Raw genomic sequence first — 26,583 nt, 5'->3', positions numbered from 1 at the left:
CTCCCTTGGTGAAGAAGTGTCTTTTCATCTCCGTTCTGGACTCCCCCACCATCAGGAATATCCTCCCTGCATCTACCCTGTCTAGTCCTGATGAAGTTTTTTAAGTTATGAGATTCCCCCTGCCTCATTCGTCTGAACTCCAGCGAAGACAATCCTAACCTAATCAATCTCTCCTCATACATCAGTCCCGACCATCCCCAATAAAACGGGAAGACTTAAACCTCCCTCAACCTTAAAGATTTTGGCTAAACCGCTGGTTTATTTCTCTAAAACGGAATTCAGTACAGGTGTAAAGTAGAGATGTGAAACCTGTGTGGAGACGTAGCCACCTCCATACTCGCTCCTCATCGACAGCCACCTTACAGGTTTACCGGCCTGGTCAAATTTCTTGAGCTGTGAAAGGGCCAGAAGAGCGTATCCCGTGGCCTCGATTGTGTACAGGGAGTTGGCATTTCCATCGTCTGCCCAGTATGATTTATCTAAAGAAGGTGCAAGGAGAAAAAGAAGTCAAAAGAAAGATCATTCAAATCAAGTCGTAGAGGTTTACAGCTTGGGAACAGGCCCTTCGGCCCAACTTGTCCATGCTGCCCTTTTTTTTAAACCACTAAACTAATCCCAATTGCCTGCATTCGGCCAATATCCCTCTGTACCCATCTTACCCATGTAATGTTTTATAAAAGACGAAATTGTACCCACTTCTGCTAACTGGCAGCACGTTCCAGACACACTGTGTAAAAAAATTGCCCCTCTGGACCCTTTTGTATCTCTCCCCTCTCACCGTATATCTATTCCCTCTAGTTTCACTGTGCTACCCATTTCAGATGTATTGGTGTAGGGTCCTGTGTGCTTGAGTTCCCACCAAAAGTAAATCCTCCAGCGCCATCTTACTGTGCCATTCACGCCACGCTCCCACTGTGGCAAAGTCAGAGAATTTGGCGGCTAGACAGACCTGCGTTCACTGCGGTGGGATGGGTAAATCCCACCGGCGTGAACAGTTTAAAGTTTATTTATCAGTGTCACGAGTAGACTTACATTAACACTGCAATTAAGTTACTGTGAAACATCCCCAAGTTGCTACACTCTGGTGCCTGTCCGGGGACACTGAGGGAGAATTTAGCACGGCCAATCCACCTAAGCAGCACGTCTTTCGGACTGAGAGAGGAAACTGGAGCACCCGGAGGAAACCCACGCAGACACAGGGAGAATGTGCAAACTCCACACAAACAGTGACCAAAGCCGGGAATCAAACCCGGGCCCCTGGCACTATGAGGCAGCAGTGCTAACCACTGTGCCACCCCAGGTTAGGTGGATTGGCCGTGTTAAATTGCCCCTGAGTTTCAGTGGGATTATCAGATTAAATGCATAGAGTCACAAGGATAGGATGGGATTGTTGTGGGTGAAGGTGCGGTGGGCCAACTGGCCTCCTTCTGCACTGCAGCGATTCTATTCTATTCTCTGATTCTATTACAATTCTGGTGACATTCCCTGGCTGTGTAGAGGTTGCCATGATGTGGAGATGCCGGCGTTGAACTGGGGTAAGCACAGTAAGAAGTCTCACCACACCAGGTTGAAGTCCAACAGGTTTATTCGGTAGCATAAGCCACTAGCTTTCGGAGCGCTGCTCCTGATGCTTCATCACCTGATGAAAGAACAGGGTTCTGAAAGCTTGTGGCTTGTGCTATCAAATAAACCTGTTGGACTTTAACCTGGTGTTGTGAGACTTTTCACTGTGTGTAGAGGCAGACAGAATGTCAGTGGGAAGATTCAAAAGACAGAGAAAATGTGTACTTACCCGGTGAAGCAAATCTCATCAGCATTTCTGTTTTGTCTTTATTGAGTAGTGACAGGGCGTAGGTTGTTATTGCCACGGAATACGCTCTGTTCAGATTACCAATCCGATTTTCCAGGTAGTCTCCTGCTTTTCTGATACTGTTTTCATAACCCTGAAATCAATAAATCGCAATTAGATGAAGAGATTTTAGAATGACAAGCTATCAACTGTCACCAGCCGGTGCCTGGGGTTAACATTCACAGCGCTACGATTTTTTGAATATGCAAAATCAGTTCTTCCAATTTTGCCATTTTCCTGTGCTCAATAAAATGAGGAACCAGAATTCTCCGACCTCAGCCGTGACTGGGATTCCCGGATTCTCTATTTCGCTGGAAGCAGTAGCAGGGCACACGAGTCTGGGGAACACACGGCAGCACAGTAATTAGCACTGCTGCCTCACAGCACCAGGGTCACTGTCTATCTGTACACCTTTGGACTGTGGGAGGAAACCAGAGCACCCGGAGGAAACCCACACAGACACGGGGAGAAAATCCACTGTCTGCACATTCTCCCCGTGTCTGCGTGGATTTCCTCCGGGTGCTCCGATTTCCTCCCACAGCCCAAAAGGCGTGCTGGTTAGGGTGCATTTGGTTGTGCTAAATTTTCCCTCAGTGTACCTAAAAAGGCACTGGATTTGGTGACTAGGGGATTTTCACAGTAACTTCACTGCAGTGTTAATGTAAGCTTATTGTGACACTCGTAAATAGACTTTAAACTGAATAAAAGTGGCAACAGGTTTGGCCATGGCTCTTTAAGTCAGGTAGCAAGCTAGCAATAATTTCGAAGGTTACATGCGGAATAATTGTTAAATAGACTCGCTATCCTATTCTGATGGACAGCGCTGGGGAGAAAGAGACGGGCCCTTCAGGTGAATTGGGAGAAGACGACAGCCAGAATTCTCCAACCTCAGCTGGGATTCTCCGGCCTCTCTGCAGGGAATGGGGATGTGGCTGTAGCGGGAAGAATTCCAGCCAACTTCGAACAAATCATCCAAAGCAAAATACTGCAGTGTAGCCTGGTCTTCTTACCTCCCTCTGAACAGAAAGGAGATTCCTTTACCTGGACGTAAATCGAACAAACGAATTTAGCCTCCAGCATGGCGATGAGTACAAACGCTGTCATTGACATTTCACTCTCGGATCCTCGGACTCCTCCCTGAGGGAAATCGGCAAAAAAACACATTTCATTCAGGCACACTCACACTGAAAACAAGTAAGGATAATTAAACAGCTGCAGGGGAGCTTGTCCCACTTCAGGATATGGAAGGTGCGCTCTGAATGTGGACAAAAGGGTTGATTGTCAGTCCGTACACCTTTCGAATACACCCAGTGGCACTGTGGTAAGGGCAGGAGGGTTTCCTGCTCAGCTGTATCATCGAACCTCTGCAGTATTTCACGGTGGTTAGCACTGCCGCCTCACAGCCCCAGGGACCTGGGTTTGATTCCGGCCTTGGGTTACTCTGTGTGGAGTCAGCATACTCTCCCCATGTCAGCATGGGTTTCCTCTGGGTGCTCTGCTTTCCTCTCACACTCCAAAGATGTGCAGGTTAGGTGGATTGGCCATGCTAAATTGCCCCCTGGTGCCCAAAGATGTGCAGATCAGGTGGATTGGCCATGCTAAATTGCCCCCTGGTGCCCAAAGACGTGCAGGTTAGGTGGATTAGCCATGCTAAATTGTCCCTTGGTGCCCAAAGAAATGATAGTTACGTGGATTAGCGATGTTTAATGCGCTGGATTACATGAATAGGGTGGTTCGGAAGGTATGGGTGGGATGTTCTTTTGTAGATTCAGTGCCTACTCAATGGGCCGAATGGCCTCTTTCTGCACAGTTAAGATTCTATGGGTTGAACAATCCAAGATGTGCAGGTGAGGTGGATTGGCTAAATTGCCCCTTAGTGTCGGGGATTAGCAGAGTAAATATCGGGATTAGATCTGGATGGGATTGATGTTATTCATAGAATCCCTACAGTGCAGGAGGCCATTCGGCCCATTGAGTCTTCACTGACCACAATCCCACCCAGGCCTCATTCCCACAACCCTACATACTTACCCTACTAACCCCCTGACACTCGGGTAAAATTTAGCATGGCCAATCAACCTAAGTCTCACATTTTTGGACTGTGGGAGAAAACCAGAGCACCCGGAGGAAACCCATGGGGGGAGAATGTGTAAACTCTTCCCAGAACAGTGATTCAAGGCCAGAAATTGAACCCGGCTCCCTGGTGCTATGAGGCAGCAGTGTTAACCACTGTGCTACCATGCTGCTTTTAGGCTGGATGGGCTGAATGGCCTGTTCCTGCACTGTAGGGATTCTATGACTGAGACTAACTGGATTTTTTTTCAAAGAGCTAGCACAGCCAGGATGGACCGAATGGTCACATTCTGTCCTGTAACATTCTATGATTCGAGAAAAGCCAATTACTGCGGATGCTGGAATCTGAAACCAAAAGAGAAAATGCTGGAAAATCTCAGCAGATCTGGCAGGAGAGAAAAGAGCTGACGTTTTGAGTCCAGATGACCCTTTGTCAAAGCTGAGTACTAAGAAACAATTTGCGTACAATCATCTGTTGCTGATATACAGGAGCGTCTTCTCGGAAGTGACCATCAGGATTCTGTTTGTGTAAAATCAGCCAGTTTGCAGCATCACAGAGAATTTTCGGTTGGATGTCAATCAATCTGTATGACATTGCAAACACTTTCAGCACGTACGCAGTCAACCTACAAGGAAAGAAATGCAATGTTAACCCATTTAAAAATGAACAATAAAACGGGGAGGCACAATGGTTAGCGTTGCTGCCTCACAGCGCCAGGATTTTCACAGTAACTTCACTGCAGTATCAATGTAAGCCTACCTAATAAATACACTTTAAAACAGATTTTATACAGAAAATTAATCTGGAGACTCTTTTCACAATGAAACCTTTTCAACATCACTGTAATTAATTATTAAATACGCACACATGTTGAAATCTAAATTAACATTACTTGATCTAAATCGATATTTGACTGGGTATTTATTTTGTCACAAATTGAATAATTATGGAGCTCTGCCCATAAATCTCTCCACCTCATTCTCCATTAAGCCGTTTCTTAAATCCTACTTTTTTGACCAAGCTTTTGGTCACCTGTCTTAATGGAACATTAAGCTGTCCACTCCTAGTGGGCACAGTGGCACAGTGGTTATCACTGCTGCCTCACAGTGCTAGGGACCTGGGTTTGATTCCCAGGCTTGGGTCACTGTCTGTGTGGAGTTTGCACATTCTCCCCGTCTCTGCATGGGCTTCCTCCGGGTCCTCCGGTTTCCTCCCACACTCCAAAGATGTGCGAGTTAGATGGATTGGCTGTGCTAACTTACCCCTTATTATCAGGGGGAATTAATGGGGTAAATACATGGGTTATAGGGATAGGGGCTGGGTGGGATTGTTGTCGGTGCAGGCTCGATGGGTCGAATGGCTTATTTCTGCACTGTAGGGATTCTATGAATATTTCCTTGGGGGATTTCATTATATGAAAAGGTGCTACATCAATGCAAGTTGATGTTGTTGGTTCATACTGTGCAGGAGATTTTAATGGATATTATGCATCCAACGTACAGGTGATACAGAGATAGGTGGAGGGGCAGGTAGAATTGAGGAGGCAGGGAGGCTGTAGTAGGACAAGGACAAGATAAGAGAGTAGGCAAGGGAGTGGTAGATGGAATACAACGTGGGAAATGTGAGGTTACACACTTTGGTAGGAAGAATAGAGGCATAGACTATTTTCTAAATGGGGAAAGGCTTCAGAAATCAGAAGTGCAAAGGGACTTGGGAGTCCTAGTTCAGGACCCTCTTAAGGTTAATTTGTAGGTAATTAGAAAACCTAAACTAATGTCAGTATTCCTTTTGAGAGGACTAGAATGCAAAAGCAGGGATGTACTGCTGAGGCTTTGCAAAGCTCAGTGAGACCACATTTGGTATATCGTGAACAATTTTGGGCCCTGTATCTAAGGAAGAATGTGCCGGCCTTGGAGAGGGTCCTAAGGGGGGTTCACGAGAATGATCCCAGGAATGAAAGGTTTGACATACAAGGAACGTTTGAGGACTCTGGGTCTGTACTCGATGGAGTTTAGAAGGATGGCTGGGTGGAGAGGGGGGGATCCCATTGAAACCTACAGAATACTGAAAGGCCTGGATAGAGTGGACGTGGGGAAGATGTTTCCAGTAGTCGGAGAGACCGGGATCTGAGGGCACAGCCTCAGAGTAAAGGGATGATCCTTCAGACCCGAGATGAGGAGGAATCTCTTCAGCCAGAGGGAGGTGAATCTGTGGAATTAGTTATCACAGAGAAGGCCGGGCCAGTGAGTGTACTGAAGACAGAGATGTATATGTTCTTGATTGATCCGGGGGTCAAATGTTACGGGGAAAAGGAAGGAGAATGGGATTGAGAAATCTATCAGCCATGATCGAATGACGGAGCAGACTCGATGGGCTGAATGGCCTAATTCTGCTCCTATATCTTATAGTCCTATACTCCTAGTAGCAGATATTTAAATTTTTGATACCAATCTCATTAGCTCAAAGGCAGAAATAGCAACTTGCAGTTGTATACACCTGAAACATGATAAAACAATCCATCTCCCCACCTGTTCCCCATATCCTCTTATCCCTTTTTTTTATTAGAAATATATCCACCTTCTTCTTGAACCCATTCAATGATTCAGACTCCACTGCACTCTGGGGCAGCGAGTCCCACAAATTCACCTCCCTCTGCAAGAAGTAGTTCCCCCTCATCTCAGTTTTAAATCTCCAGCCTCTCAACCTATACCTGTGACCTCTTGTTCGAGATTGCCCCATAAGGAGAAACATTTGGTCTACATTTTTTTATTCATTCATGGGACATGGATGTCTCTGGTTAGGGCAGCATTTATTGCCCACCCCTATTTGCCCCTTGAGAAGGTGGTGGTGAGCTGCCTTCTTGAATCGCTGCAATCCATGTTCTATGGGTTGAGCCACAATGCCATTAGGGAGAGAATTCCAGGATACTGACCCAGCTTCACTTTATCAGTTCCTTTTAAAAATTTTATCAGATCAGATCCCCTCTCATCTTTCTAAACTCCAGCGAATATGAGCCCAAACTGTTCAATCTGTCCTCATACATCATCCACAGAATGTCATCTTCAATGTCAATAAAACAAAGGAGATTGTCATTGACTTCAGAAAGCGTAAAGGAGAACATGTCCCTGACTACATCAATGGAGATAAAGTAGAAAGGATCGAGAGCTTCAAGTTTTTAGGTGTCCAGATCACCAACAGCCTGTCCTGGTCCCCCCATGCCGACACTATAGTTAAGAAAGCCCACCAACGCCTCTACTTTCTCAGAAGATGAAGGAAATTTGGCATGTCAGCTACGACTCTCACCAACTTTTACAGATGCACCATACAAAGCATTCTTTCTGGTTGTATCACAGCTTGGTAAGGCTCCTGCTCTGCCCAAGACCACAAGGAACTACAAAAGGTCGTGAATGTAGCCCAATCCATCACACAAACCAGCCTCCCATCCATTGACTCCATCTACACTTCCCGCTGCCTCGGCAAAGCAGCCGGCATAATTGAGGACCCCACACACCTCGGACATTCTCTCTTCCACTTTCTTCCATCGGGAAAAAGACACAAAAATCTGAGATCACATACCAACCAACTCAAGAACAGCTTCTTCTCTGCTGCCGTCAGACTTTTGAACGGACCTACCTCGCATTAAGCTGATCTTTCTCTACACCCTAGCTATGACTGTAACACTACATTCTGCACTCTCTCCTTTCCTTCTCTATGAATGGTATGGATAGTGTGCAAGAAACACTTTTCACTGTACGTTAATATATGTGACAATAACAACTAATCTCCTCTGAACTGCCTCCTAAACACCTCAAGACATTTTACAGAAGCAAGATTTGAGAAGATTGAAACAATATTGTCAGAAAGAGATGGGAGAAAAGAAACACATAATTCAATAACATACCACGTGCTAGAAGGTTTATGTAACCATATTGCATAAGTGCCATCAGGTTTGCGATATGCTAGTTGTTGAGTATAACCTGAGAGGGGAACAAGACAAAATTTAAAAAAAGACAAATCTACCAACACTGGAAATCTGAAATCAGAATCACAAAAAGAATTTTGACAACGAGTGATCAGGCCACAGAATACAGAATCAGAGCAAATAGGGAAAGGAATCTGAAAACCTGCAGAAAACATTTACTCATCAAAGTCAGTCCCAAACAGTGAAACGACGACCCAGAGTCGATCTCGTTAGCTAAACCAATAAACTAAATCAAATTAACAGAGGGACAAATTAAAAGGGGCAGCCCACAAAACAGGGGGGAACCGCCTGAGCCAAAAAAACCAGGCAGGAAGGCAACTGGAAACAATAAACTAAAATGTGGTTCAATAATACACCTCAGCCCCTGCGATGCCCAACTTTTACAGATGCACCATAGAAAGCACTCTTTCTGGTTGTATCACAGCTTGGTATGGGCTCCTGCTCTGCCCAAGACCACAAGGAACTACAAAAGGTCGTGAATGTAGCCCAATCCATTACGCAAACCAGCCTCCCATCCATTGACTCTGTCTCCACTTCCTGCTGCCTCGGCAAAGCAGCCAGCATAACTAAGGATGCCACACACCCCGGACATTCTCTCTTCCATAGGGAAAAAGATACAAAAGTCCGAGGTCACGTACCAACCGACTCATAGAACATAGAAGATTACAGCGCAGAACAGGCCCTTCGGCCCACGATGTTGCGCCGACCGGTTAAAAAACAATGACCCACTAACCTAAACCAATCCCTTTTCGTCCATAAACCTATCCACGGATCTCTTAAACGCCCCCAAACTAGGCACATTTACTGCAGCAGGCAGGGCATTCCAATCCCTCACCACCCTCTGGGTAAAGAACCTACCCCTGACATCCGTCCTATAACTACCCCCCCTTAATTTAAAGCCATGCCCCCTCGTGCTAGCTTTCTCCATCCGAGGAAAAAGGCTATTACTGTCCACCCTATCTAAACCTCTAATCATCTTATATGTTTCAATAAGATCCCCTCTTAGCCGCCTTCTTTCCAGCGAAAACAACCCCAAATCCCTCAGTCTCTCCTCATAGGACCTCCCCTCCATACCAGGCAACATCCTGGTAAACCTCCTCTGCACCCTCTCCAAAGCCTCCACATCCTTCCTGTAATGTGGGGACCAGAACTGCACACAGTACTCCAAGTGCGGCCACACCAGAGTTGTGTACAGTTGCAACATGACGCTGCGACTCCTAAATTCAATCCCCCTACCAATAAACGCCAAGACACCATATGCCTTCTTAACCACCCTATCTACTTGATTCCCAACTTTCAGGGATCTATGTACACATACACCTAGATCCCTCTGTTCATCCACACTATTCAAAGTCCTCCCGTTAGCCCTATACTCAACACATCTGTTATTCCTACCAAAGTGAATTACCTCACACTTCTCCGCATTAAACTCCATCCGCCACCTCTCGGCCCAGCTCTGCAACCTGTCCAAGTCTTCCTGCAAACTATGACACCCTTCCTCACAATCTACCACACCTCCGACTTTGGTGTCATCAGCAAATTTACTAATCCACCCAACTATACCCTCATCCAGATCATTAATAAAAATTACAAACAGCAGTGGCCCCAAAACAGGTCCCTGAGGCACACCACTCGTAACTGAACTCCATGACGAATATTTACCATCAACCATCACCCTCTGTCTCCTATCTGCTAGCCAATTCCTGATCCAATTTCCTAGATTACCAATTTCCTAGATCCCATACATCTGCATTTTCTGCAGAAGCCTACCATGGTGAACCTTATCAAACGCCTTACTAAAATCCATATATACCACGTCAACTGCCTTACCCCCATCCACCTCTTTGGTCACTTTTTCAAAGAACAGTTTCTTCCTTGCTGCTGTCAGACTTTTGAATAGACCTACTTCACATTAAATTGATCTGTCTCTACACCCTAGCTATGACTGTAATGCTACATTCTGCACTCTGTTGTTTCCTTCTCTATGAATGGTATGCTTTGTCTGTATAGCGCGCAAGAAACTTTTCACTATGTTAATACATGTGACAATAATAAATCAAATCAAATCAAAAAATGGGAATGGAAGCTGTGACACTGCAGGGCCCCTCTCCAGGAGCACTCGGCTGCGAATGTAGCCGTGGTAAAGGGGCAGTCAGGTCGGACGAGCCCATTGGTCGCCCGCTGCCTGGACCTGTTTAAGGCAAGTCCAGGCCCAAGACCAGATTCACAAAGTGGTCCTCTGCGTTCCCTGTCCCCCTCCGCACCGGGTACCCGTAGATCAGGAGCGTGGGACTGAAGTGCAAACAAGACACCAAGAAAAGGTTTTTAAGATAACTAAAAAGGGACTGCAGCCAATGGCACAAAGCGTAGACGTGGGCCACGGATTTCACAAAAAGGGCAGATTTCCTGGGAGCCTGTGAACCAGTGCAGCTACGGTTATGTGGAACTGCGGCACACACTGGCCTCCACCACAGATCCCCGAACTTGTGGGGGAGCATCCATCTGTAGAGGGACATCCAATGGGGACCTCTGCTATCGGACAGCAACAAGACACATCAAGGCTCGTCCAGGCAATGGGGGAAGGAAGGTGTACAGCAGCAGCAGCAGCCCGTACAGGAAACCCCCTCCCCCCCACCGCTCCGTGTGGTGGAAAGGAGGACATTATGAGCAGAGTCAAGGCCAACAAATGGTTCCTCAATCCAATTTCACTTTACTCCGTCTCCAGACCTGATACTCCAAGCTAACTCCATTCTGTTAATGAGGTGGATTCTTCCAATTATTAAGCCTCCAATTGTAACTTTACCACGTACAGTGTGATAACCTCCATGATCTGCATGGGGGAAATCACTAATTAAAATTCCTACCGTGCAGAGGGAGCCATTTGGCCCATCAAGTCTGCACCAACCACAATCCCATCCAGGCTGTATTCCCGTAACCCCTTATATTTACCCTGCTAATCCCCCTGACATTAGGGTCAATTTAGCATGGCCAATCCACCTAACCCACACATCTTTGGATTAATTGACTCCAAGTTGGGTCCAGTGAATACAAACTCCCTGGCTATTGGTAATTAGCCAATCAGCTGGAGCTCGTATACTGAGCCCTCTATAAAGCAAGACCCTGAGAGGGCCCATTAACATTTTAGGCTCAGTTGAGGTCTGTTGTATTCACTGCAGGCCAGTGGTTATTGTTTGTTTTCATTTTGTGTAATAAAAGCACAGTTCCTTCACAGCAGAATCCAGGAGTTATCATATATAGTTTTTTCTCCCTGTTGTCAGGTTATGACCAGGACATGTCTCGACTCTGCCTTTGTTATTCCCCTCTACATCTCTTTGCATCTTAGCTGGTGGTCCTCACCAAGACCTTTATCAAATCTATATCAACAACAGTTTCTTCACTGCTGTCAACAGGCTTTTGAACAGTCCGATCATATATTCAACTGATCTTTCTCTTCACCCTACGTGTAACTGCAATACTACATTCTGTATCCTCTCCTTTCCTTCTCCCCTATATACTCTATGAATGGTGTGCTTTGTCTGTATAGTGTTCAAGAAACAATGCTTTTCACTGTATCCCAATACATGCGACAGAATAACTGAAACCAATCATCAACTGTGTACAGTTCTGATCACCTTTTTATAGAAAGGATATTATTAAACTAGAAAGAGGACAGAAAAGATTTACTAGGATGCTACTGGGACTTGGTGGTTTGAGTTATAAGGAGAAGCTGGATAGACTGGGACTTTTTTTCCCTGGAGCGTAGGAGGTTTAGGGGTGATCTTGTCAAGGTCTGTAAAATAATGAGGGATGTTGATAGGGTGGCGAGTCAACATCTTTTCCCAAAAGTAGGGGAGTCTAAAACTAGATGGCATAGATTTCAGGTGAGAGGGGAGAGATACAAAATGGTCCAGATGGGCAATTTTTTCACACAGAGGGTGGTGAGTATCTGGAATGAGCTGCCAGAGGCAGTCACAGAGGCGGGTACAATTTTGTCTTTTAAAAAGCATTTAGACAGCTACATGGGTAAGATGGATATAGAGGGATGTGGACCAAATGTGGGCAATTGGGACTAGCATGGGGGTTAAAAAAAAGGGGTGACATGGACAAGTTGTGCTGAAGGGCCTGTTTCCATGCTGTAAACCTCCAAGACCTCGACCTCTATTTCATCTGTCACATTTTCAACTGCAGCCTCTATTCTGAGCTTGACTTACATTATACCATTAGTGATAGTCTCAATATCCATCAAGTCTCAATGGGCAGCAACTCGTGAAATTCAAATTCCAGAAAACAAGGTACCCCTCATCTTAACAATCTTGTACATGAGATGTGTACCTTGTTGAATGAGCTTCACTGCAGTGTCTCTACGATCTAATCCAACTCTTTCCCATTGCTTGGTTTTGTCCAGATAGTTGGTGACAATCGCAACTGGGGTCATTCTTGCCATATTCTGCTCTCCGCAGCCAGAAGGGACTCGAATTAGATGCTTCAGTTTTGCTCCATCTATAGTGTTTTCAACTGTTTGTGCTAAAATGTCTCCTGTTTCATGAACAAAATACATTCATAAGTACAAAGCAACATAGTGCAGATGCTAGCAATCTAATCTAAAAGATGCTGAAAATATCATGCAGGTCAGACGGAAATTGTGCCGAGAGAAATGGATAAATGGGGGGAATTTTACCAAAGAAAATGGGCACAGTAAGAAGTCTCACAATACCAGGTTAAAGTCCAACAGATTTATTTGGAATCACAAGCTTTCAGAGCTCTGCTCCTTCAGTGTGTGCCTGAGAAAGCTTCCAAATAACACTGTTGGGCTTTAACCCGGTGTTGCAAGACTTCTTACTGTGTCCACCCCAGTCCAATGCCAGCATCTCCACATCAAAAAAAAGGGACAAAGATTATACAGGTTTAGTCGTTTGGGAGTACGGAACTTAAATTCACTGGGAAAAAAAATCTTTTCATCTTACATTTATTAGGACATTTGCAAGAAAACCAAAAGTAAAGTGAAGAACATTTTACACTTGATGACAAGAGATTGGTTGGCAAATAGGCTTCGATTGGGAGAGGTGTTCCCATGGAGAATACAACTGTTGACAGTTAACTGCTGAGTTTCTTTTAAATTCAAAACGGGTAGGTTGACTCTGATCAGTCAAGTCATTGCCTTGGGGAATGAATCAGAGCATAAAGGTCATCTTGTGGTCAGCTAAAGCAGCACAGTATGTGAATATGCTCTTTCTGTGTGTAAAGATCAGGACTCTTAGTATTAAATTATTTAGCTCCTAGAATGCCTAAGTGCACCACACTGACAGCCCGACCGATGATCTTAGGCCGGTTGTCAGTGTAATCCTTACTCAGGCTATTTGGACTCTGACCAATCAGAGCCGACCTGGTTTGAATTTAAACAAAGCTTGGCAGTTAACTGTCAGTCATCGGTTATCAGGTACATTCTCCATGGCAACACCTCCACCAATTAGCGTCCATTTGCCAATAAATCAGCACTGTCTTCGCATCAGGTATAAATTGTGGTTGACTTCACATTTGGCATTCTGGCCAATCTCCCAGTGAGTGCAAGGTGAAATGTTTCGCCACAATGGGGCGGATTTCCCCATTCAGCCTGCCATGGGAATCAGAGCAGGCGAGGGGTGGACCCTGGTAAGGTCAGTTGAACCGGGGCGGGATTTTCCTGTTTCGGGGCAAGCACAGCCGGAAAATCGTAGAATTCTACAGAGAGGAGGAGACCATCGGCCCATCGAGTCTGCATCGACCACAATCCCACCCAGGCCCAATCCCCATAACCCCATGCATTTACCTTAACTAGTCCCCTTTACATTAAGGGGCAATTTAGCATTGCCAAGCCACCTAACTCGCACATCTTTGGACTGTGGGAGGAAACCAGAGCACCCAGAGAAAACCCACACAGGCACAGGAAGAATGTGCAAACTCCACACAGACAGTGACCCAAGCCGAGTATCGAAATCGCTGTGAGGTAGCAGTGCTAAGCCACCGTGCTGCCCCAATCTCTTTTAAAGCAATACCTAAGATTAGACAGTTGATAAATTACTGATAAGTTCACAACATACAACTGAGAAAAAGATACTTTTTAGTCTCATAGTTACATCCTGAAGAGATTCACAAGTTTTTAAATACTAAAAAAAATCCCGTCTTGCAAACCTAGGCAATAAAAATGCAGAGTGAGAAGGAACCAAATGGAAATAAAGGTCTGTGATTATAACTTGGAGAGGATTGATACAAAATAATTTAACTTCTGGCATTGAGAAGTAAATTTAATCAATGGAGATTAACGTGGATAAGTGCGAGGTCATGCATTTTGGTCGGAAAAATGGGAAGGGGACTTATTATCTAAATGAGCAGAGACTTCGGGATGCAGAGGGATCCGGGTGTCCTTGTTCATGAGTCACAGAGAACTAGCGTGCAGCTACAGCAGGTAATAAAGAAAGTGAATGCAATGTTGGCATTTATAGCTAAAGGAATAGAATATAAAGGGAAGGAAATGTTGTTGCAACTATACAAGGCATTGGTGAGGCCGCACCTGGAGTATTGTGCACAGTTTTGGTCCCCATATTTGAGGGGGGATGTAGCGGCATTGGAGGCAGTTCAGAGGAGGTTCACGAGATTGATTCCAGAGATGAGGGGTTTGTCGTATGAAGAGAGATTGAACAGTTTAGGCCGATACTCTCTGGGATTTAGAAGAATGAGGGGAGATCAAATTGAGGTGTACAAGATGATAAAAGGTGTGGATAAAGTAGACGTGGAGCGGATGCTTCCTCTTGTGGGACATTCTAGGACGAGAGGTCATAGGATCATTCTAGGTCTTAGGATAAGGGGCAGCACATTTAAGACAGAGTTGAGGAGAAACTACTTCTCCCAAAGGGTTGTGAATCTGTGGAATTTGCTACCCCAAAATGTGGTGGGTGCTGGGACAGTGAGTAAATTTAAGGAGGAGTTGGACAGATTTTTAATTGGTAATGGGTTGAAGGGTTATGGGGAGAAGGCAGAAAAATGGGGATGAAGAGCATATCAACCATGATTGAATGGCGGAGCAGACTCGATGGGCCGAATGGCCTAATTCTACTCCTGTATCTTATGAACTTATGAAAGGTACTGTGAAGCGGGAGAAAGTTTTCTGATTCATATCACATGGAGTTAATATAAAAGGATTATTACAGAATCCATTGGTATGTTGGGGGCAGGCATAGCTAACGTAACTATAGCAGCCACGAATTCTGTTATAGTTGAGTCTCTGCAGATTGGGGCTTGAGTAATAGGAACATAGGAATTAGGAGCAGAAGTCAGCAAATTCAACCCTTCAAGCTCCTCCGCCGTTCCATCAGACAATGACTGATCTTTCCCTGGTCTCAAAGAACAAAGAACAAACAACAAAACAGCCCGGGAAACAGGCCCTTCAGCCCAACAAGCCCGCGCCACCATTTTAACACCACCAGTCCCCCCCTCCACCCATGACCCTTATCTTTTGTTTTATGGCCATCCATATTGAGGGAAACTAATTTAGGGACAACTTATTACTGCCAATCAGCCTAATAGCACATCTTTGGGGTGTCTCAAATCCCCCTCCCCACCTGCTCCCCATATCCCTTTTTAATCAGAAATATATCCATCTCCTTCTTGAAACCATTCCATGGTTCAGACTCCACCACACTATGAGGCAGCGAGTTCCACAAATTCACCCCCCTCCGTGAGAAGTAGTTCCTCCTCATCTCAGTGTTAAATCTACTACCTCTCGACCTATACCTGTGACCTCTTGTTCCAGATTGCCTCACAAGGGGAAACATTTGGTCTACATTTACTCTATCAATCCCTTTTAAAATTTTATGTACCTCGATCAGATCCCCTCTCCTCCTTCTAAACTCCAGCCAGTACAAGTGCAAACTGTTTAATTTCTCCTCATACGTTGACCCTTTCATCCCCAGGGAATAGAGAGATATGGACCACATAGAGGAAAGAAAAGATTAGATTAGAGAGGCATCTGTGCCGGCACAGACTTGGTGGACTGAAGGGGCTGTTCCTGTCCTGGACTGTTCTCTATTCTTCAGGGTCAATCTGGTGAACCTCCTCTGAACTGCCTTCAATGCTACCACATCCTTCCTCAAATAAGAGGACCTAAACTGGACACAATATTCCAGATGTGGTCTCACCAACACTCTGTACAATTGCAATAACACTTCTCTACTCCTCTCATTTAACCACATAAAAACCATTTGTTCCCATGAGTGCTTACTGGAGACAACAGTCTCAGACCATTAAACTTCTTTACCAGCACGTAGGCAGCTGCACTGAGAAAACCAACTAAGGAACAAGCTGAGTGTAACGATCAGTTGTGAAGGTCCAAGGATGGTTGATGTAAGGTGCCTGGTACACCTCGTGAGATAGAGTGGACGTGGAGAAGATGTTCCCATTAATAGGAGAAACTAGCACCCGAGGACACAGACTCTGAGTAAAGGAATGACGCTTTAGAAGCCTAAACTATTTTCTAAATCGGCGGGGGGGGGTGGATTCAGAAATTGGAATTAAGACTGAGGGATCTTAATTCAAGACTGTCTTTGGGTTAATTTGCAGGTTGAGTTGTCAGTTAGGAAGGCAAATGCAAGGTTAGCATTCCTTTCGAGAGGACTGGAATACAAAAGCAGGGATGTACTCCTGAGGCTTTATAAGTCTCTGGTGAAGCCACATTTGGAATATTGTGAGCAATTTTGGGCTCCATATCTAAAGAAAGATGGGCCGGCCTTGGAGGGGTCCAGGGGAGGTTCACAAGAATGATCTGTGAATGAAAAGCTTGATGTATGAGGAGTGTCTGAGGATTCTGGGTCCGTATTTGATGGAGTTTAGAATTTAGGATGGGGAGGGGAACTCATTGAAGTGTACAGAATAATGAAAGGCCTAGATAGACTGGACACAGGGAAGATGTTTCCGTTTGTGGGAGAGACTCAGATCCGAGGGCACAGCCTCAGGGTAAAGGGACAACCCTTTAGAACTGAGATGAGGAGGAATTTCTTCAGCCAGAGGATTTGGTGAATCTGTGGAATTCATTGCCATAGAGGAGGCCAAGCCATTGAGTGTATTTAGGACAGAGGAAGATAGGTTCTTGATTGGTAAGGGGATCAAGGATTGTGGGGAAAAGGTGGGAGAATGGGGGATTGAGAAGCTTATCAGCCATGATTGAATGGCGGAGCAGACTCGATGGGCCGAGTGGCCTAATTCTGCTTCTATATCTTATGGTCCAGAGAAGTCCATGAGTTGATTATGAAGGCACATGATGCCTAACTGATTGGACATGCATGCAATCAATTAATATTGTAATTGGTTTGTCACCAACCAGGCTGGGCTGAAGTGGATAAGATTTCCCTTGTTCAGTGAAGAGGCCACACGCTGAGCTCAGTGGCTGCGTTCCGGCCTTCGTAAAAATAAACCATTTGACGACTGGAACAAACCCACGTGTCGAGAGACTTTTCCAACCTCATTCGCCATAACGAGTATTTTCCATTACTTACTGGATCTCTATTCAAGCGTTGAAAAGCCAGAGTAAAACTGGAACGCTCATGATCCAGGGACACAGCCACCTGTAAGTTCCCCTCTGAATCACTACTCATCCTGACTTGGAAATATATGAGCCGTCCCTTCGCAATCGCTGGGTCAAAATCCTGGGATTTCCCCCTCTAACGGCAGTGTGGGTCAACCCACAGCACATGGACTGCAGTAATTCAAGATGGCAGCTCACTGTCACCTTCTCAAGGGGCAACTAGAGATGGGCAATAAATGCTGGTCCAGCCAGCGATGCCCATGTCCCACAAATGAATAAGAAAATGTCATATTCAAATTTGCGTAAGCCAGGTAAACGTGAACAATGTGTCTGCCCCAAGAAAGTGCCACGGATTATTTGGGCACAAGGTCTCTCACCCCAGTCAACGTACCTTGAACACTGATGAATGAGAGCGGTTCTGTATGTGGAACAATGTCACCTGGGATGTCAACATCAACATTAACCCTTTGTTCTTTACCTAAATGAAAGAAACAATGTATTGGTTAAAATCAATCAAATCTTAGAACAAAATCTTTGCTTTTCTCGTTGGTTTGCGTTGGCTCTCTCTTGTTTATCCTCTCCATGTCCACGTCATTTGCACAGTGACACAGTGGTTAGCACGTCTGCCCCACAGCACTAAGGACCCGAGTTCGATTCCAGGCTTGGGTCACTGTCTCCCTCGTGTCTGTGTGGGTTTCCTCCCACAGTCTGAAAGCCTTGCTGGTTAGTGTGCATTGGCCGTGCTAAATTCTCCCTCAGTTTACCCGAACAGGCGCCCACGTGTGGCGACTAGTGGATTCTCACAGTAACTTCATTGCATGTTAATGTAAGCCTACTTGTGACACTAATGAAATTAACTTATTTGAATGTTAATAGTGAACAAGGAACTAACCTTTCGGATTCAATTCGTAAGTTTTCACAGAATCCACTTTTTTTCCTTCTGGCTAAAAGAGAAAAATAGAAAGAAATGAATATGATCGAGTCAGACTTCCAGGTCGAATATTTCTGCTCAAGCTGCCAAGAAACTCTAGATTACCAGATTCTTAATAAGACAATTTCCCCCAAACAGTGCCATTATTGTTCATATTGAATATGGTTCCACATCCTACACTTAATTGTAACTGACAGAACCAGCAAGTGGCTTGAATATCCATACACAGTGTCTGCTTTTGTGCGGATCATCTGCGGATGAGACAGAAATTGGCGGAGTTGCGGATAGTGACGAGGATTGTCAAAGGTTCCAGCAGGATGTGGATAGATTGAAGGTTTGGGGAAGAGAAGCTTCAGATGGAGCTTAATCCAGAGACAAATGCGAGGTGATGCAATTTGGAAGATCAAATTCAGGTTGAATTACACAGTAAATGGCAGAACCCTTCAGAACATTGACATACAGAGGGATCTGGGCGTGCAGGTCCACAGATCCCTGAAAGTGGCAACACAGGTGGAAAGATGGTCATAGAGGTTTCCAGCATGGAAACAGGCCCTTCGGCCCAACTTGTCCATGCCGTCCTTTTTTTAAGCCCTAAGCTAGTCCCAAATGCCGGTGTTTAGCCCATATCCGTCTATACCTATCTTACCCATGTAACTGTCTAAAGGCTTTTTAAAAGACAAGATTGCGCCTGCCTCTACTACAACCACTGGCAGCTTGTTCCAGACACTCACCACCCTCTGTGTGAAAAAATTGCCCCTCTGGACACTTTTGTATCTCTCCCCTCTCACCTTAAACCTGTGCCAAGAAGAACAAGGCCTTCACTGCCCAGGGCACTGAGTGCAAAAGTTGGCAAATTATATTGCAGCAAAACTTCAGTTAGGCCGCATCTGGAATATTGGGTGTACTTCTGGTCGCCACACTACCAGGAGGGCGTGGACACTTTGGAGAGAGTGCAAAGCTGGTTCACCAGGATGTTGCCTGGTCTGGTGGGTTTTAGTTATGAGGAGAGGTTGGATAAACTTGGATTGTTTTCATTGGAAACACAGAGGCTGAGGGGCGATCTGATTGAGGACTACAAAATTATGAGAGAAATAGATAGGGTGGATAGTCAGAGACTTTTCCCAGGGTGGAAAGATCAACTACAAGAGGGCACAGGTTCAAGGTGAGAGGGGGGTAAGTTCAGGGGAGAGGTGCAGGGAAAGTTTTTCACACAGGGGATGGTGGGTGCCTGGAACACACTGCCAGTGGAGGTTGTGGAAAGCCATAAGACCATAAAACGTAGGAGGAGAATTAGGCCACTTGGCCCATCGAGTCTGCTCCGCCATTCAATCATGGCTGATATTTTTCTCATCCCCATTCTTGTGCCTTTTCCCCATAACCCCTGATCTTCTTATTAATCAAGAACCTATCTATCTCTGTCTTAAAGACACTCAATGACCCGGCCTCCACAGCCTTCTGCGGCAAGAAGTTCCACAGATTCCCCACTCTCTGGCTGAAGAAATTCCTCCTCATCTCTGTTTTAAAGGATCCTCCCTTTAGCCTGAGGTTGTGCCCTCTGGTTCTAGTTTTTTCTACTCGAAAAACATCCTTTCCACGTCCACTCGAAGCAGGCACATTAGCAACGTTCAAGGTGTATCTTGATAGAAACATGAACGGGAGGCAAACAGAGGGATAGAAACTGTGTATGGCCAATAAATTGCAAGTCCAAACAAGGATTATAAGAACATAAGAAATAGGAGCAGGAGTAGGCCATCTAGCCCTTCGAGCCTGCCCCGCCATTCAATAAGATCATGGCTGATCTGTCGTGGCTCAGTTCCACTTTCCTGCCCTCTCCCCATAACCCTTAATCCCCTCTCTTATCAAGAACCCATCAACCCGCTTCTTAAAAATATTTAGCGAGGCAGCCTCCACCACTTCAACGGGCAGAGAATTCCAGAGATTCACCACCCTTTGAGTGAAGAAGTTCCTCCTCAACTCCGTTCTAAACCGCCTCCCCTTTATCTTGAGGCTGTGCCCCCTAGTCCTACTGTCTTTTTTGAGCGGGAAGAGTCTCTCCACCTCTATCCTATCCATCCCATTCATCATCTTATACGTCTCAATGAGATCTCCCCTCATTCTTCTAAACTCTAACGAGTACAAGCCCAGTTTATTCAGCCTCTCCTCATAGCTCAATCCCCTCAACTCCGGTATCAGCCTAGTAAACCTCCTCTGCACTCCCTCCAGGGCCAAAATATCCTTGCGCAGGTGCGGCGCCCAAAACTGCACACAGTACTCCAGCTGCGGCCTCACCAATGCCCTATACAGCTGCAGCAAGACCTCCCTACTTTTATATTCAATCCCCCTCGCTATGAAGGCCAGCATCCCATTCGCCTTCCTGACCACCTGCTGCACCTGCAAGCTGGGTTTTTGCGACTCATGCACAAGGACTCCGAGGTCCCTCTGCACCGTCGCCTGCTGCAGTTTTTCGCCACGTAAGTAATAGTCCTTCCTACCATTCTTCCTACCAAAGTGGACCACCTCACACTTGCCAACATTAAATTCCATTTGCCATTTCCTGGCCCATTCGCCCAGCCTATCTAGATCCTTCTGCAGACTCTCCACACCCTCCGCACAATTTGCCTTTCCCCCAATCTTGGTGTCATCAGCAAATTTCGACACCCTGCACTCGGTTCCCTCCTCCAGATCATCTATATAAATGGTAAATAGCTGAGGCCCCAGCACCGACCCCTGGGGCACCCCACTAGTCACCAACCGCCAATCCAAATAGCACCCATTGACCCCCACTCTCTGCCTCCTATTTGACAACCAATCCTCTATCCACGCTAACACCCTACCCCCAACTCCATGTCCCCTGACCTTCTGCAATAACCTCTTGTGAGGTACCTTGTCAAACGCCTTCTGAAAATCCAGAAAGACCACATCCACCGGCTCTCTTCTATCCACTGCCCTAGACACATCCTCATAGAACTCCAGTAAATTTGTCAGACACGACTTCCCTTTAATGAAACCGTGTTGCGTCTGCCCTATCAAGCAATTCCCTTCAAGATGCCTCGCAATTTCCTCCTTAATGACGGATTCTAACATTTTACCTACCACAGACATTAAACTAACCGGCCTATAATTCCCTGCCTTTTGCCTGGCACCCTTCTTAAACAACGGCGTAACATTAGCCGTTTTCCAATCTTCCGGCACTTCCCCGGAATCCAGCGATGTCTGGAAAATAACCACCAAGGCATCCACTATAACCTCCGCCATTTCTTTCAGAACCCTCGGATGCATTCCATCCGGTCCTGGGGACTTGTCCACAATCAGCCCCTCCAGTCTGTCGAGCAGCACCAGCTTGGTGGGCCAAAGGGCCTGTTCCCTGCTGTATTGGTCTTTGTACTTTGTTATAAAAATGTTGAGATGTACAACAGCAGAAAGTTCTGTTTCAGACAGTTGTTAATTGTTTGTTGGTTACATATTTTCTCATTCATTCGTGGGACATGGGTGCCGCTGACTGGGCCAGCATTTATTGCCCATCCCTAGTTGCCCTTGGAGGGTAATTGAGAGTCAATCACATTGCTGTGGCTCTGGAGTCACATGTCGGCCAGACCGGGTAAGGACGGCAGATTTCCTTCCCTAAAGGTACATTAGTGAACCAGATGAGATTTTCCGACAATAGTTTCATGGTCATCAGTAGATTCTTAATTCCAGATATTTTACTGGAATCTCATTCCAAATTGGGAACATTGTACGTCAAATCAGTAAATTAGTATTGTCTTTAATACTAAGAACATCCAGAATTGTCATACTTACTACCACTAGAAGTCTTTTCCGCACACCATCAGAAATAAGCCTGTCGAAGACCGAAGCTTTGACTTCAATATCTATTTCTCCAATGATCAATGGGACTATCACATACGGCACAGCAATGGATCCTTTAGGAGGGACTAGAACTTCAGTTCTGAATCTCTCTGTCGGCTTTGCACTGCTGCAGAGGTTTTCATTGTATGGAAACTCCACACGCACCTGGAATGTAAAATACAATTAAGTTATGAACTTACATTTATTTATTAGTCACAAGTAAGGCTTACATTAATACTGCAATGAAGTTACTGCGAAAATCCCCTAGTCGCCACACTCCTGTTTGGGTACACTGAGGGAGAATTTAGCACGGCCAATGCACTTAACCAGCACATTTTTCAGACTGTGGGACAAAACCGAAGGAAGCCCACGCAGATATGGGGAGAATGTGCAAACTCCACACAGACAGTGACCCAAGCTGGGAATCGAACCCGGGTCGCTGGCGCTGTGAGGTACCGACCACAATCCCACCCAGGCCCCGATCTCCACGACCCCATGCATTTACCCCAGCTAGTCCACCTGACACTAAGGGGCAATTTATCACGGCCAATCCGCCTAACTTGCACATCTTTGGACTGTGGAAGGAAACTGGAAAACCCAGAGGAAACCCACACAGACATGGAGAGAACGTGCAAACTCCACACAGACGGTGACCCAAGCCAGGAATCAAACCCAACCAGGTCCCTATCGCTGTGAGGCAGCAGTGCTAACCACCGTGCCACCATGCCATCCCCAAACATATTAACACGTAACATATAAACATAGAAACTAAAAGCAGGAGTAGGCCATTCAGCCCTTCAAGCCTGCTCTACAATTCATTATCATCATGGCTGATCATTGAATTTAGTATCCTGATTCCCCCCCTCCACCCCATACCCCTTGATCCCTTTAGCCCCAAGAGCTATATCTAATTTCTTCTTGAAATCACACAGCGTTTTGGCCTCAACTACTTTCTGTGGTAGTGAATTCCACCCTCTGGATGAAGAAATTTCTCCTCACCTCAGTCCTAAAAGGTTTACCTCCTTATCCTCAAACGTTGCTCCTTGTTCTGGCTCCCCCACCTTTGGGAAAATTCTTTCTGAAAACCTTGGTTAGACCACATTTGGAGCATTGCATGCAGTTTTGGTCATCACACTACCAGAAGGACAATGAGACTTTGGGGAGAGTGCAAAGAATGTTCACCAGGATGTTGCCTGGTCTCGAGGATGTTGGCTATGAGGAGAGGTTGGATAAACTGGGATTGTTTTCACTGGAAAGATGGAGGCTGAGGGGGGACCTGATAGAGGTCTACAAAATGATGAGAAGCACAGACAGGGTGGATAGTCAGAGGCTTTTCCCCAGGGTAGAAGTGTCAATTACAAGTGGGAAAGGCTGGATTGAACCGGGTCCCTGGCACTGTGAGGCAGCCGTGCCAACCACTGTGCCACTATGCCATCCTAGAGACTGGACACATGATGCAGAGAAATGACTTTGAATCACAGCAGCTGAACAAGTTAGAATTCAATTAATTAAATTTGGAATGAAAAACTAGTATCAGTAATGCTAGTGGCACGGTGGCACAGTGGTTAGCACTGCTGCCTCACAGAGCCAGGGACCCGGGTTCAATTCCTGGCTTGGGTCACTGTCTGTGTGGAGTCTTCACGTTCTCCCCATGTCTGCGTGTTATTCCTTCCACACTCCAAAGATGTGCGTGTTAGGTTGATTGGCTGTGCTAAATTGCACCTTAGAGTCAGTGTAAGAAAGTGGGATTATGGATATAGGGCCTGGGTGGGATTGTGATCGGTGCAGGCTCGATGGGCTGAATGGCCTCCATTCTGCACTGTAGGAATTTGATGATTCTAATGCTGACCATGAAACTACCAGATTGGTATAAAAATCAATCAGGTTCACTAATATTGAGAAGGGAGGAAGATAGGGGTGTCACAGTGGCACAGTGGCTAGCACTGCTGCCTCACAGTGCCAGGGACTCTGATTCGATTCCAGCCTCGGATCACTGTCTGCGTGGAGTCTGCACATTTCCCCCGTGGGTTTCCTCCGGGTGCTCCAGTTTCTTCCCACAATCCAAAGATGTGCATGTTAGGTAGATTGGCCATGCTAAATTGAGCGTCAGGGGGATTAGTGGGGTCAATGTGTGGAGTTACAGGAATAGGGCCTGGGTGGGACTGTGGTCGGTGCAGACTGGATGGGCCGAGTGGTCTCCTTCTGCACTGTAGGGATTCGATGATTCTATGAAGCTGAGATCCATACGCTGTCTGGCCAAAACTTGACTATAGATTCTAGCAACACAGTTGATTCATAACTACTTTCTGCAGTCACCCGCTCACATTCAAGAAGGTGGCTCACCTTAGCAACACCATCTGCGTCCCTGGAACGAATGGTAATACACATTGATGAGATAAATAGATGGCCAAAATTACCCTAATTTCCTCCTCTTCATAATTGTACAGGATTGCTCTCACTTCCACTTGCTCGTTGCGGTTGACAGAATATGGAAGTCGGAGGTCGATGAAAAAGTTCTTCTTCACCGTTAGCTCGTACGGCTGAGCCACACATATTCCTGGGGGGAGGGAGGCACCATTATCATTAGGAAAAGGCGTCACCGTTTTTAATGGAAAACTTTACACATAAGTAACTGGAATGGACCATTCAGCTCCTCAGATGGAATTTTTCAGCCACCCTCGCCTCCAAAGCTGGAAAATCCCACCCCAAGTTCAATGGACCTTCGTATGGTTCGTGTACCGCCCGCTACGATTCCCATGGCAGGCAGGACTGGAAAACTAGCCCCCCGCTCGAGTTTGCTCCACATTTCAACTGAATCACGGATGTTTTAGTTGATTGAGAGCATCTTCACGACCGTATAAAAGGCAATTAGGGATGAGCAAGAAACTACAAAGGCTCGTGAACGTAGCCCAGTCCATCACGCAAACCATCCGCCCATCCATTGACTCTGTCTACACTTCCCGCTGCCTCAGCAAAGCAGCCAGCGTAATTAAGGACCCCACACACCCCGGAGGTTCTCTCTTCCACCTTCTTCCATCGGGAAAAAGATACAAAAGCCTGAGGTCATGTACCGACCGACTCAAGAACAGCTTCTTCCCTGCTGCTGTCAGGCTTTTAAATGGACCTAAGTTATATTAAGCTGATCTTTCTCTATATCCTAGCTATGATTGTAACACTGCATTCTGTACTCTCTCGTTTCCTTCTCTATGAATGTTTTGTCTGTATAGCGCGCAAGAAACAATACTTTTCACTGTATCCCAATACACGTGACAATAATAAATCAAATCAATAAATTCTGCCTTGCCAGTAATACCCACAGCCCATGGACAAATAAAAGCTATGGCAGGATTAGGAGGGAGCTGCAGGACACTGATTGGGAGGGACTGTTAGCTGGCAAGTCCACGGTTGGCAAGTGGGAGGCTTTTAAGGGCAAAATGAAATGGTTGCAGGGGAGGTATGTTCCGGTTAAGCGGAAGGATGGGAAAGGTAGGATTAGAGAGCCGTGGATTACAGCGGGTATTGAAGACTTGGTCAGGAAGAAGAGGGAGGCGTATGTTAGGTCAAAACGACTGGGTACGGAGAGTGCGCTGGAGGAATAGAGAGAGAGTAGGAGGGAGCTAAAAAGGGGAATTAGAAGGGCGAAGAGAGGGCATGAAATGGCTTTGGCTGGTAGGATTAAGGAAAATCCGAAGGCATTTTATTCCTATATTAGGAGCAAGAGAGTAGTTAGAGGGAAAATTGGTCCTCTTAGGGACAAAAGTGGGGAGTTATGTGTTGAGTCGGAGGGAATGGGGGAGCTCCTGAATGAATACTTTGCGTTGGTATTCACGAAGGAGAGGGGTTCGGAATCGTGCGGTCTGTTAGAGGGAGCTGAGGATCAGCTGCAGGAAATATCTATTACGAGGGAGGAAGTGCTAGGGCTTTTAGGTAGCGTAAGGATGGATAAAGCTCCGGGGCCTGATGGTATTTATCCCAGGCTGCTTAGGGAGGTGAAAGATGAAATTGCTGGGCCTCTGGCGCAAATCTTTGTCTCTTCTTTGGACACAGGTGAGGTCCCAGAAGACTGGAGGGTAGCAAATGTGGTACCACTGTTCAAAAAAGGTAGCAGGGATAACCCTGGAAATTATAGGCCGGTGAGTTTGACATCGGTGGTAGGGAAATTAATGGAAAAAGTACTTAGGGGTAGGATGTATGAGCATTTGGAGCATTGCGGTCTGATTGGGGATTTGCAACATGGCTTTGTTAGAGGGAGGTCTTGCCTTACGAATCTGGTGGAATTCTTTGAGGAGGTGACAAAAACGGTTGACGATGGGAGAGCCGTTGATGTCATCTATATGGATTTCAGTAA

General features: G+C 45.9%; 1 protein-coding gene across 1 annotated transcript in view; it reads right to left on the bottom strand.

Annotated features, from left to right (window-relative positions):
- Positions 1-26,583, bottom strand: part of LOC145360889 (complement C3-like) — a 100,804-nt gene that overhangs the window by 31,310 nt on the left and 42,911 nt on the right. The window contains exons 20-29 of the mRNA XM_080216391.1: positions 24,653-24,792; positions 22,188-22,400; positions 18,351-18,402; positions 17,850-17,936; positions 12,238-12,441; positions 7,825-7,900; positions 4,389-4,548; positions 2,891-2,986; positions 1,793-1,943; positions 310-479 (exon numbers count right to left, since the gene is read on the bottom strand). Of these exons, the coding sequence (XP_080072517.1) occupies positions 310-479; positions 1,793-1,943; positions 2,891-2,986; positions 4,389-4,548; positions 7,825-7,900; positions 12,238-12,441; positions 17,850-17,936; positions 18,351-18,402; positions 22,188-22,400; positions 24,653-24,792 (1,349 nt within the window). The remainder of the gene's footprint in view (positions 1-309; positions 480-1,792; positions 1,944-2,890; positions 2,987-4,388; positions 4,549-7,824; positions 7,901-12,237; positions 12,442-17,849; positions 17,937-18,350; positions 18,403-22,187; positions 22,401-24,652; positions 24,793-26,583) is intronic.

This window comes from Carcharhinus amblyrhynchos, chromosome 33 (genome assembly GCF_965287045.1).
Source record: "Carcharhinus amblyrhynchos chromosome 33, sCarAmb.v2.hapA, whole genome shotgun sequence".
Taxonomy (NCBI): domain Eukaryota; kingdom Metazoa; phylum Chordata; class Chondrichthyes; order Carcharhiniformes; family Carcharhinidae; genus Carcharhinus; species Carcharhinus amblyrhynchos.
This window is presented reverse-complemented; position numbering and strand designations above follow the sequence as displayed.